General features: G+C 34.2%; 1 protein-coding gene across 2 annotated transcripts; it reads left to right on the top strand.

Moving 5' to 3' along the window:
• The first annotated feature begins 9,351 nt into the window (after positions 1-9,351).
• LOC8276846 (zinc finger-containing ubiquitin peptidase 1) lies at positions 9,352-13,912 on the top strand. Of its 2 annotated transcripts, none has more exons than XR_003078528.2 (5): positions 9,352-9,808; positions 9,886-10,839; positions 11,027-11,138; positions 13,526-13,640; positions 13,723-13,912. XR_003078528.2 is itself a non-coding variant. In XM_025156750.2 (5 exons), the coding sequence occupies exons 1-5, from the start codon at positions 9,747-9,749 to the stop codon at positions 13,804-13,806; spliced, it is 1,308 nt and encodes a 435-aa protein (XP_025012518.2). In that variant the 5' UTR covers positions 9,359-9,746; the 3' UTR covers positions 13,807-13,912. The 2 variants fall into 2 exon arrangements, 1 of the variants encoding a protein (XP_025012518.2); XM_025156750.2 differs by having other exon boundaries at positions 9,359-9,808; positions 13,545-13,640.
• Positions 13,913-13,923: the final 11 nt, after the last annotated feature.

Genomic DNA, 13,923 nt, shown 5'->3' on the forward strand with positions numbered 1-13,923 from the left:
TATTCTTGAGTTTTAATGGAAAATTCAATAACTAGTTCCATGTATCTTTAATATCTAGGCTTATACAACAATCCTTTACAAGAGCATACAAGTTTTTACAACCTTTATAAGGTCAATTAACCACAAAAATAGTAAGAATAAGATGAGAAATGTAACAATGAATATGGCTCTTATGAAAGTTATTGATCAACCATAAATATCTCTTGAGAGGGGTATTTATACCCTCTAACCATCAAAGAGACATTATAAATAGATATATAAGCCAAATCTTTGCTTCTAGCTCTAGATAGTGCATTAAATGCATTGTCAGAGCACAGTCGTGGTCGCTACACCTTAATCGCAGACGCAACTAGCTTTTCACAGTCGAGATGCTTTTTTCGCGTTCGTAAAACTTAAAAGTGGCAATGACTATAATCCATATAGCACTCTGTGATTTGCCGTATCAAAAGTAACCGTTGGTAGTTTACTTGAGGTTTATGTAAATCGTGTTCGCAAGATTTGAGGCGCGGGCATGATACCTACTACCTTCTTGAATTTTAGCCTTTTGGGCGTGATTTACTGGCTCGTGGTTGTGAAACCTAATCTTCTAAAATTTATATTTCACGAGCGTTATTCATGGCTCGTAGTCGCGATATCCTCAATTGCTTCAACGGTCAAGTTGATTATAAAAGTTGCATTCGTGACATACTTGTGGCAGTCACGATTCATAAGGCAACATTGGAAACTTGATTTGATTAAGCTCCAACAATAAACCTCTACAAAAAACACTTAAAGCTAAGGTTAAATGTACTCAACTTAATTGTCAAGGTCAAAATCAACAGTGCCTTAAGTCATGAAAGGACTTAGGCTAACATAAATATTATTAGTAAATAATTTTTGGCTTTTAAGTTTCATCTATTTTCATATATTTTTAAGATTGAGGATATAGTAAAGAGGAATAAAGATGATAATACAGGAGAATTTAAGAAGAAGAAAGATGAGTTTTCAAAAAGAAAAGTCTATTGAAATCTTGATAAAAAGTGAAAGAGAATTTTCAAAAAAAATTATTCATAACAATGCATAAAAAATCATTAAAGTATATAAAAGTCCATATCTATAAAAGTCCATGACTATTTGAATACGGGATAATTATATTTTTGGTGTCTATACTTGTCAAAAAGATAACAATCCGGTGGTTGAACTTTTAAAACTAACAATTAAGTGTGGCGACCTGTAAAAGAAATAATAAAATAATATTTTTAATGGGTCACACATTGTAAATACCGACGTGAATTTTTTAAGTCAAATGAGATGAAAAATAAGATACACTTAATAATAAAGTGTTGCAAAATAATGAAACTTGTCCATTAAATATAAATATATTTTTACTAAGTCATTAGACTTTTATAGTGCAATAAAATATTAAGATTTATGAATTGAGGATTAAGGATTAAGATTACTAAATTGGAGATTAAGAATTTGGATGACTGAATTTCTATTAGTCCATGATGTTTTCTCTATATAATCCTTCTGAGTTCTGACACAAGTAAAGATCACCATCACCCCATCATCTTTTTCCTTACAATAGAAATAAAGAGAGCATAATGAGAGATGAGAGAAATAAAGATTAGAGAAAGAGAGTTGAGAAAAAGAGATTTCAAAAATATATATGAGATAAAATTTACTCTAAGGCCATATCACTAGTAAATCCACTTTAGTTTTTTTACATGTTCAATAATTTTTGCTCTCTCATCCATATCTGCAAGAATTTAAAAGAAACCTGAAAGTCACCTGCTAAAAACATTACTTTGTTATTCTTTTACAGGTTAACAAAGTTAATTGTTAGTTTTAAAAATTCAACCACTCTATTATTATTTCTTGACAAGTTCAAACATCAAAAGTGTAATTATGCCATTTGAATACTTTATAGACTTTACAAAGGTTGTAATTGAATATCTCTAATTTTAATAGACTTTTCAAAAGTTCTTAGGAGTCCGCATTGAATACACTATGATTTATGCAAAGTTTTTTGCCCTATATATACGTGGCCCCTTGTACTTGTCACTTTTAGTCAGATAATCCCCTACACTTTGAGCTTGACCTATTAGATACCTATACTTAAGAAATTTCTAACTCATATACACCTGGTAGCTTAAAAGCTAGAAGTTGGAAAACACGCGCGCCGAGTTATTCATTATAAACGACATGTCAGCTTGTAATGCTGAGCTAGAAAACACGTCAATAATTTTTTTTTACTCCTCTCAATTAATCTCACTAATGAAGCTTGTCCTAAAAACAACTGCAACACTTCATGAGATAGGAAAAAATCCAATCCCTAAAATCCCTAAGCAACTAAAACAAATCCATAACCTCGATTTTAACATTATATTGCAAATCAAAATTGAAATCCGTAACCGCGAAGTCTTGCATACCATTGCATGAGAGAAGTTGTGAGAGAGACGTTGTAAATTTCAACTAAAGAAAGACAGTGAACCCTATTCGTGAGAGAGAAGTTGTAGAGTTCATAAAGAAGGAATATTGTCGAAGCTTTAATTGAAAAGGTATGTTTCTTACAACTTTAAAACTATGCTTATAATTGTTATAGCTTAATGGTACTTTGGTGAATAGTTATATAAATTAGGGCTTTTAAGAATCGATGAAAATGGTAGGTGCAGTAGTCCATGTGTTTTTTGTTTGTATTTATAACTATATATATAGATAATTTATTAAATCATTTGTATATTTTCTAGGTAAGTGATATAGATGTGGCAATACACTTGAGGTGGCACCTTGGTGGTTCTCTAACTCATGGACCACATCCACGGTATATTAGGAAAATGGGGGTTGAATATGTGCCTAATATGAACCCTGAGAAGCTGTCATTGTTTCAGTTTTTAGGTTATACTAGAGACTTTGGGTTCACAACTATTGATGGTGTATTTTATAAAGTAGTGAATAGTGACACATTTGTAGCTTTAGATAATGACAATGCAATTTTGAAATGGGGAAGTAGTTTAAAGAATAATAAAATAATTGATTTATTTGTCACTCATATAGTAGATGAGCCAGAAGTGGTCATAGATGTTGATGATAATATGGACAAAGACCCTATTGTAGGTGAAAGTATATTTAGTAATATTAGTAGGGCTATGGCAGGTGTGGGTAGTAAGAAGGAGAATATAAATAGAAATGCTAGGGCTTTTTCTAGTAGATTTGAAGCAACTAGCAATGAAGAACAGTGAGTCTAACAATGAGGTTGAGAGTGAGTCAAGGTCAAGGTCAAGGTCAGGGTGTTGGTGTGGGAGATTGTAAATCTAAAAATGATAGTGAGGCTGAGAGTGTAGAGTTGGTTGCTACTGATGAGGATAACAATGAAGGTAGTGATGTTGATGATGAATTAAGAGCTGTAATGGAGGCAGTAGAGGAAAGTTTAAAAAGGAAAAGAAGGAAGAAAGCATAAGATGGATTTATAAAAGTACTTTTAGAAAAAGTAGGACATGATCAGGAGTAAAAAAGTTAGAATAAAGGTGATAATAAATATTAAAGTAAAGTTGGAGGTAATGTGAAGTACTATAGGAGTGATGATCAGTATAGTAATGAATATGAGATTAAAGAGGGGGATGAAGGTGTAGATTTACCTACTATGAGAGAAAATAAAAAGGTGTACTATGACCCTGAATTGCCAATATGATAATTAGAATGGTCTTTGAGAATGCTGTGCAATTTAGGGATGCTATCTCTAAGTATACTATCTCTAAGTATGTTTTGCATTGGTATAAGAGAGAGACTTATTTAAAGGCATATACCAATCCTATTCAACATGTACTTGGTATTAGGATGTGACTTAAATCTACTCATAATCCAATTGAGCCTCCTAAAATCACAAAGAAATCAGGGAGGTCAAAAGGAATAGAAGGAAGTCAACGAATGAGCCAAAGAAAGTTGGAAAATTTCCAAGAAGAGTACAAATGACATGCTTCTTGTATAAAGCTAAAGGTCACAACAAAAAAAGGTGTCTAACAAAGGTGCAACTGATACACAGGTACTTCTAAATCCTCATGATTGTCTTATATTATGTATCATGCCATATTGAGGAAGTTATATTCTTTTCTAGGCAAGTGCAACTGCAAATGTGAGGACTGCAAGTGTGAGTTGCAAAAGTGAACAAGTGCCAACCCCAAATGTGAGTACCCCACATGTTCCTACCCCAAATGTAACAGCCTATAATTTGAGGACATCAACCCATTCTTAGGTATTTTTCTAAAATTTTCAATTTGTGCTGACTTCTTTCCCGGATCATTTTATGTAATTTCTATAGTTGTTAATGAAGGGTGAGGTAAGCAATGGTGGGGTTATAGAAAGTGCCATAAGTACTGGGAGAGTTTCAAATAGGAGGGGCAGAGCTAGGGGTTTTGGAAAAGGTTCATTGGGAAGTGGCAGAGATCCAACTATTAGTAATGCATCCCAACCTTAGGCTAAAAGAGTTAGCGTGAATAGCTTAGGGTGTTATATCAATGAAGAAACTGGATAAATAGTTTTCAATGTGAGTTACACTAGCTGCTTGTTCAATTAGATGAAGTTTGATTTGATCTAATTTCTATTTAATTTATTTGCCAGCCTGTACCAGACCTGTTCATGGGCCGGGTCTGGGCGGGCTCGGGCTGGGCCTGACTTGATTTTGGACAAGCCCGAGCCCGCCCAAGCTCGAGAATTTTTTAATATCTCTGAGCTCAAGCCCGAGCCCGAAATTTTTTGAAAAGCCTGGCCCGACCCGGCCAATTATTAAACCTGTAAATAGAGGTCAGGCCTGGGCGGGCTCGGGTCAGGCTGTAGAAGGAGCCGGACCTGGGCTGTAGAAACGAAAGGAGACTAGGAGGCGGTAAACAACATTGCTAGGAGTCAGACCTGTCCCAAATTGCAGTTAGATTTAGATTTAGGGTTTTGTTCTGTTTAATATATTATTAATAATAATAAAATTATAAACATAAATAATAGGTAGCTAAATGGTATATAGCACTTAATTATAAGTTGAAGGTCACAGGTTTGAGTGCTAGGTATGACATTTCTTTTTTTCTAACTAAACTAGACATCGGGTCGGGTCGGGCTTGGATTTTTATATAAATTCCAAGCCCGGCCCGAGGAGTACATGCTTTTTGTAGGTTCGGGCCGAGCCGGGCGGGTACTCAGGCCCATGAACAGGTCTAGCCTGGACAGAGTAGTAGCATAGTAATTGTGCCTCAAAGAAACTTGAAGTTTGCATCTAAACCAGTTCAACTAGGTTTTAAATCACCGGGACTTGAGTGGAAAGGCAAAAGTTGTAACACCCGAAATTTGCCTTTAATAATGATAATATTAATAATAATTAATAAATGAGTCTTTATTTAAAATTAATTTTACTTTATTTGTATTTGGTTTAAATTGGAATAATTTAAATAGAAATTTTAATGCTAGACAAATAAATGAGTTATTTTCTATATCCAATTAGTTTGATTTTTAAGAAATTAATTAAGTAAATTCTTTGAGAAATAAATTATATTTTTGGTTATTCAAATTTTTTCCCAAAATGTATATATATAAATTAAATTCTATATTTGAGAGTTATGGAAGAATTTGTAAAGGATATTTTATAAAAGAATTATTGGAGAAAATGGCCTTTTAATTAGCTAATGGTATTAAATTTTAATTGAAAAATATTTAGCAAATTGATTAATTAAATTAATTGTGTGTTAGGATTAAATTGGAAATTTAATTTGGAATAAGGATTAAAAGTATAATTTTATTAATATGGAGTTTTAATGAAAATTTGTATGTTCGGTATTTTTATAATTAAATATTTCGGCAAGGGCTTTTTGATAAATTTATATTTAAAAGTAAGGGTAAATATGTAATTGTATATTTTCAATAATTTTAGTTTGGCCCAAATTAAATAGTTAGGGGTATAATTGAAAAGCTAAAAAAAAGTTTAAGGGTTAATTGGAAATTTTGCAAGACGAAATTTTTAGTAATTAAAAAAGTTGAGGGATTAAATGGTAAAGAAGAAAATTTTAGGAACCCATTGTCGATGTAGAGAAGAAAGAAAAGAAAAGAAGAAAAGAAGAAAAGAGGGGGATCAAGGAGAGAGAGAAGGCGCGAGGGGAAGGAAAAGTAGAGCTGCGTCGCTGGCGGCTTGAGGTGCGGGCTGCCAATGAAAAGCGCAATGGCGGCAGCGGCTTTCGGATGCCATCCCGGGTGTTTCCGGCGGCGTTGGCAGTTGCGGTGGAGAGAGAAAGTGGGTGGCAGCCGCGTTTTCTAGCTTTGCCGGCGAGCTTTGGCTGATCGGAGGATATATCCGGACTCTCCTTAGCTCAAGCTTCCTAATGGCACCGGTTTCGTGGCGATCGGACTCCATTTGAAAATCGACGACCGAGATCGTCTGTAAATCCCTTCGGATGATCGGGGGTCAGATCGGAAGATTGGAAGTGAGGATCGTCATCAGAGCGTCGTTTCGAGTTTGTTGGTGCGTTCGGATCGTCGATCGGACTCTGGCGGCTGGAAGCGAGTCGACCGAGCGATCAAGCGTCTCGGTAATTCTCTAGCCCGTTGATTTTAGAATTTATTGGTAAATTTTATGTATTTATTGAATTGTATTGAGAATTAAAAAATATTATGAGTAAAAATAATTATTTGTCGGACTGTTTGCCTTAGGTCGTGATTTGTGATGTGTGGCGGAGTTAGGAAAAATAGTGAAGTCTTGGGGACCCGACTCCCGTTAAAATAAATTGTTGAATATTTGAAGTGTTTTCTGGCAGGTCCTGGACCCGTTTTACGGGGGGTAAATGTCTGTATTTTAGGGGAAGTTCTGTCGAATTTTCGGTAGAATTTACCCGAGTCGAGATTTTTAGACAGTCAGTCCTAAGAATCTAGACCTAGGGTTAATTGTCAAATGTTTCAACGTTATTGATTAATTTTTTTTCCGTGATTAGATAATCTGTCAGTTCAGCTCGCTCCACCCAAGGCATCGGAGCAGACTAGGAGGTCGTCAAAGCTGTGAGTTAAAGTCATATGTCTATTTATATGTGTTATGCTGAGATTTTATGAAATAATTCTGATTACATGATTTAATACTTTAATTAGTTATTTTAAACGCTATTATTATAAGTTTTATTTTATGCATTACGATTTTATTGTTTTGTGTTGACTCAGAACGGGACGGCTGTAGAACATGTTATCAATGAGATACACCAGTATGAATCGAGGAAGAAAATAAAGAGGTAAAGGTTTGTAAATTTTAAAAAGGTAAATTAGGATTTGCCCTGGTCAAGCATTGCTCTCTAGGCTGAGTAGAGTGAGTGTGCCAGAGTAAAGGTCTCTGGTCGAGCATTGCTCTATGGGCGCCAGCTTATTTGGAAACCTAAGTGACTAGACTAGAGTTAGGGACCTTGGTCAAGCTTCGCTCTCTAGGCGTCAGTCTTATTGGAGTAAGAGAGCTGAAAGGTTAAAAGTGTTAATGATAATTAAGTGAATGAACTGGATTTAAGGACCTTGGTCGAGCTTTGCTCTCTAAGTGCTAGTTCTGTTAGAATGAGAAAGAGTCGAGATGTTTAGTGTTGGGATTAGGGTTCTGCTGAGGTACTCCATCCCGTAGTATGTGAAAGTTATTTTTATTTAAGCATGGCATGACACGTTTATTTTTGCATGATTTAATATTTATTTCAAATTAAATAAATGGGTTATTGAAGTATTTGTAACTATTTTTGGATATATGATTCTAACTAACTCTTGAGACTGACAATCTCAATTTTATTGTTTTTCAGATCTGTGATTGTTAGTCTTCCCACGGCTCTTATCTAGCAACCCGACTCCTTCATTATCGGGTGTCGTAATTGATTTGGTATGTTGGACTTGTAAAATCTTAGATTCTCCGCAGTAGAAATAATAGACTTATCAGTTGTAAATTTATGTAGTTTTGGATCTTGCCTAATTCTACTGGCAGACCGAATTAAATATGTAAAATTTAATAGTTAAGAAATTTGATATCAGTGATATTAGATGAGATATAATTAAGTTAGTGAGTGGTTAGGCTTACTACAGGATTCGGTGGCCTTACGCTTACCCATTCCCTAGTGCCAGTCACGGGCCCACAGATCGGGTTGTGACAAAAGTGTTATCACACATAGTCAACTACAGCAGCAACAGGCACAGAAAAGAAATGTACAAACAACCTCTAATACATAACATGAAGTTCCACAAACTCGACCTATTGATCCTACACTATGATGGAAGTCATAGATTAGTGATGCTTTTCATATTTTTTGTCCTTTTTCTTGTGTAATGATAGTAAACCTTATCCTTTTTCTAGTGTAATAACAATGAATCTTACTTAATATTGGTCTTGTCTCATGGGTGTTTAGCTTTAATTATGGTTGTTTTAGTTGCTACTATCTCATTTTGGGAATGAAATCAATTATGTTTTTTCTTATCAAATATACCACTTTATTAATTGTCCACAACTTATCAAAACACATTTCCAATATTATCACAATAGTTAAAATTAAAAAAGACAATCATGATAAAAACAAACTTGAAGTCAATACCATTTCACAAAAGATGTCCACAAAACATTCTAATTGAAAGTACATTAGAACCTGCTTTTGTTAACTAATACTCCATATCCCATCAGCGGATATAATTACCAACAGTTGCTTGCCTAAACTAAATATAGCCTAAACAACACTGTATTATGCCATTAATACAATCCAACCTAAGAAAACAACAAAACTGACTAAAACAACCACCACAAGCTTCGATTTGCACTTCGTATTCTCTTTCTCAGCTTCAATTTTTTAGAGACGTCTTAGCAATCCATTAATTATATATCATGCATGTTTAGAAACATGAGGGTCAAACTAAAGAAAATACCTACAAGTACTAATCTCCTGCAATTCAAGTATTTAAATGCAAATACTTAATCAACTCACTCAAATTATATTTTTAAAATATTAACATTATATTAAGTACCCTAAAAGATATATACTTACACTAAACTTCCTAAAACCAAAGAATCTCCTACCGGGATGGGTTTAAAATAGTCTAAGAACACTTCAATTTAGTCAATTCCCCAAAATGACACATTGAAAACACGAAATTTTGTAGCAATTGATCAGAATCAGCCAGTAGAAAAAAAGAAAAGAAAATCCTAAAATTATAAGAAAAGAAGAAGAAGATAGAGAAATTGGAAATTGATCATTTACGTCGAATTAGAAAATACAAGCTCATTCGCGTGATAACATTTAATATTACACTCTCCGTCATTTAAGCTGCCACGTATTTATGAGTTAAACTTTTTTTAAATATAAGTGTTTAATAAGTTATGCTGAAAGTATTATGGGCTATCTAACTAAAAATGACAAACACAGAACACGGACGAGGCATGTATTAAATCAAAATTTTTAAAGTTAGTATTAAATATATTATCACTTTCAAATTCCATCAAACTCCTTAGATTTTCTAATTGAGTCGACCCTCCTAAAATTTGCGAAATTTTTAGGTTATTAAGCGGAAAAAGAAAGATTCCCAGTAAGAAAGAGACAGAAAATGAAATCTTGGGGTAGTTTGAAGTATAGCATAGATTTAAAAAACCGATGGCGTTGTTCTTCCGTCTCCGGTAAAATTGCTATTTTCTGTGATATATGAACCCATCGACTCATATAAGCACAATGCCTAATTGAGGATGCTCATATGAAATTAGCAGAAGGGCTCTTTCCATTCAAGTAAATACAATTCGAAATATGGATTCCTTTGCAAGTTGTCCCTTGTGTCACCTAACACTTTCACAGTCACAACTCCAAAGGTATGTCTTAATTTTATTTGTTGTTTTTGTTTGTGGGATGCTTAATTTAAAAATACTGATGATGCTTGTGGAAGTAGGCATGCCAACAGCCACTTTGAAGGGGAAGAGGAGGATGAGCAATTTACTAGGGACTTGGAATTGGCCCAACAACTTGCCCTTGAAGAATCATCTCATTTTGCTACCACTACTACTACTACTACTACTACTACTACTGCTAGTTCAGATGAGAAGGTATCTTGTTTGATTGCTCTTCAGGCTAGGAGCTCCTGTTATCAGGTTAAAGTAGAATCTGGTGGTGGTTTGATGGCGTTGCTGCGCAAGTGTTTGGAATTAGACACTAAGAATTCTTGTACTAGTACTGTTTTGTTGTCAGGTTATGTTGATCATTATCAAACCTTGCCCTCTGAGGATGGTGGTTGGGGTTGCGGATGGCGTAATATTCAAATGCTCTCTTCTTACTTGCTTTCCTGTAGACCAGATGCTCAGCAGGTTTTGTTTGGTGGGTCTGGTTTCGTCCCTGATATCCCTTATCTCCAGAGATGGCTTGAGATTGCTTGGGAAAATGGCTTTGATACTTATGGTGCTCAACATTTTAACCATTCCCTTTATGGCTCCAAAAATTGGATTGGAACTACTGAATGCGCTGCTCTTTTTCGTTCGTTTGGCCTTTGGGCTAGAATTGTTGATTTCGGTCCCAATGAATTGAAACCTCATTTCCTTTCTGTTCCTGGTGCGCATGTCAGCTCACCAAATGTTAGAATCAAGAGGAAAGCCTTTCAGATTTATGGACCAATGGATAGATATCTGACTAGCAGAAACCATGATGTTTCCCAACCAGATCCTTCCGCGTCTGATAATACTAAATGCTCTACGAGTCCCTTGGCCAGTGGAAAAAATCAAACTACACCAAATAAATGGATAAAGAACAATGAGGGTCCCCAAGTTCTCCTTGATTGGGTGTGGAATTATTTTTCAGATGGTAGCTCAACAGCATCCGCCCACCATTCACGTGTTATTGTTACTGACAAAGCGTAATTAACTATCTTCACTGCTATCTGTAGCTGACTCTTGACAATAATCGACACTTGAAAATTATAAGCTCTGGGAAAACATGACGCATTTTCTTTAATACCTTTCTTTTTTAATTATTATTATTTCATCACACATAATGTTTCGGTTCTGAATATGATACGAGTTGATAAGGGTGTTAGTGAACAGGCCCTTATACTTCCAACATGATGGACACTCAAGAACTGTTGTTGGGATTGAAGTCAATCATCAACTGAAGGGCAAGCTGCGATACAATCTCTTGATTTTGGACCCTGGTCATGTGAGTATAACACTTGCATTGTATTTCAACATCATTGTTTAATTATTGAATGTGATTTACAACAGCCTCAAAATGCTAATCACTTTCGTCATTTTTCCTGTTTGTGTTATTACAGTCCCTGAAATTAGGAAATTCTTTCCATAAACTTCTGTTATTGTATGTTTGCATGTCATCACTGCAAGTTGTTTGTATAACTCTGATGCTTAAATACTAGACTGCATTTCAGATTTGTAATAAATATGTTTGTATATAGAAAGATATGTAATATATCATGATATTGAAGGACCCTTGATTGTATGTCAATCTATAGTTCCCATTCACAATTTATGTATTTCACAGGAAACTACATTGGAGATACAGGAGTGAGAAATTTTTGAACTTGAGAGCAAAAGATGTGAATTTACTATAATTTGTCTTTGGAAATCTATCAATACTCTTTTATCCGCCCAGACACACACTTTTTTGCATAATAATCTTATTTTCCTGGGAAAGAAAATATATCCAAGGCTGTGAAATAAGATCTGTCCCAAGGCTGTGGCACTATACTTCCGATAGCAACAAGCTAAGGTCCTGATCCACAGACTCAGTACTTAGTTTGAGTACTTATCTGTTTCACCGTAATTTCTCACTGTAGCTGTTCATCCCCAAGCCGTGTTAGTTAAATGGTGATCAGGGCTGAAATTGGGGCTGTGCCAATTCTTTGTTCTGTAAAACACCCTTTCAATTGTTTCAAGCCCCTTGGATGACCTCCATAAAAAAATTCACAATTATTTTGCTTCCCTGTCTAAATTGGTTTTATGATATTGTTATATCTGCTGCAACACAGACCTATATTTTGCAATAGCTGTCTAAGTAATTCCACAACAGTTTAAACTGATTGTGATGCTTTTTTCTTGAGATTTAAGGAAAGCGGATCCCTGTGTGAAGTCACTATGAACGTTGAAGTTTTCTCAATTGTATTGAGCTTAAACCTTGGTGAACAGCTTTTAATCATAAACATAACTGGCCATTATATATTTTGATTTCTCAAAGACTCTTGTGAAATGGATATAGGAAACTTCCTATGCAGAAGAATAGACCCTTACAAGCATTGTCTCCAGCTTAGTGAGAATCAATTCCATGGTTTAGAGTTTTAGTAGTGAAAGATCTAAGTTTCTTCTTTTAAGCATTGACGAGTCTTGAAAGGTTGTCAAGCCAAGGCTGCCTTTCCCAGAAGACTATGAGATATCTTTCTATGCAAAGAGACCCCTCTTTGTAGTTTGCGTCTTTCATAAATTATGAACTGTCTTATGGTTATGTCTCTGACATGAAATCTTTGAGCACCTTGGAAATTTCTCCTGAACCTCTTTCTTGTTCAGTTCTTTCTCCAATTAACAATTTGTTAGCCCTTCTATAATTAGTTTCAAAGAATGATCAAGAATTTTTTCATAAAATTGCTATTAAGTTTTGTCATGTAATTGTGATATTTATACAGGCTGTTAGCTATTGTACATGGAGAAAAGCCACCATCCTAGGATCTTTTTTACAGTAGCCACTTAAATAAGTTGGCAATTAGTCTTTCTTTTCCTTTATGAGAATAAATTTGGCGTGTCCATCTTATTGTCCTTTATGTTGCCGTATCTGTGAATTTAGAAGAGTGGGTGTTCTATTTCTTTCATTCTTTTGTGTGTTGTCATTACTTAATTATTTTACTACTAACAATGGGTAAAAGAACAGAACAGCTAGATTTCAGGTTTATATTATCTTACAACCTAAAGTCCACAAAAGCCAGAACTTCGCATGTTTTGTCAGTTTTATCATTTTTTTTAATCATAACAATTTTAACCTAACCTATAATGTTTATAACAAATTAAGCCAATTTAGGAAGGGAAAATGATAATTTACATATAAACCATAAATAACTATATTAATTGGCCAAAAGTAATTTAGTTTTACTTATTTTGTAATGCTAGTATGTATTAAACATTTTTCTTCCAAAGCAGATATTTTCATTTACTTTTGCGGTAAGGAAAAGAAACTTAAAGAATTTTTTTATTAGAATTTGGAAGAATTAAAAATCATTTTTTTTTTGCTTATAAAGATAGTTTTGTAGGTTGTACTCACATGTTTTTTTGTGAGCTCACTAAATTGGTTAAAGTCGTTATTAATCCTAAAGGCTAGGCTAAAGTTAACAAAATTAAAAGAACTCGATGAAATTGAAAATAAGTCGGTACAATTCATTTTTAAATTTTTTTTTTCTTTTAAAAATAGGTCCATTAGTTTACAGGAAAGAAAGCAGGTAAAATGAAAAAATAAATTCAATTTGAACATGTTCTAACCCAACTATGTGAAGTTATCAAAATAAATTTACATATAATATCTTTTTGATTGTCCAATATATTTATCAGATTCTTTGCTTAAATATAGAGAACGGCAGCACTAGAAAGATCACTTAAAGAATATGTTGGATGGAAGAAGCTAATAAAAAGAGGAGTTCATACATTGAGGAAGCCTCAATACCAGGTTATAATCTCCTCTTCAAATTATTTCAGTTGACTTACATTGTTATTTAATGCGAATGTTTGACATTATATTCATTTTTCAGTTATGCTATATTGATCCTGGATTAGCAAGTAGGGAGGAGATAGAGAAGCTCAAGACAATAGATAGTACCTTTATTGAATTCTAGAAGAGAAGCTTTATGTCTATGGTTCTATTTTATCCTTCCGATCATGTAATTAAACCTCCTGGCTAATTTTTCTTAATGAAAATGAATGGATTCCCATTTGTTATAACAGTGTGACTT

Source organism: Ricinus communis, chromosome 1, assembly GCF_019578655.1.
Source record: "Ricinus communis isolate WT05 ecotype wild-type chromosome 1, ASM1957865v1, whole genome shotgun sequence".
NCBI classification, from domain to species: Eukaryota; Viridiplantae; Streptophyta; class Magnoliopsida; order Malpighiales; family Euphorbiaceae; genus Ricinus; species Ricinus communis.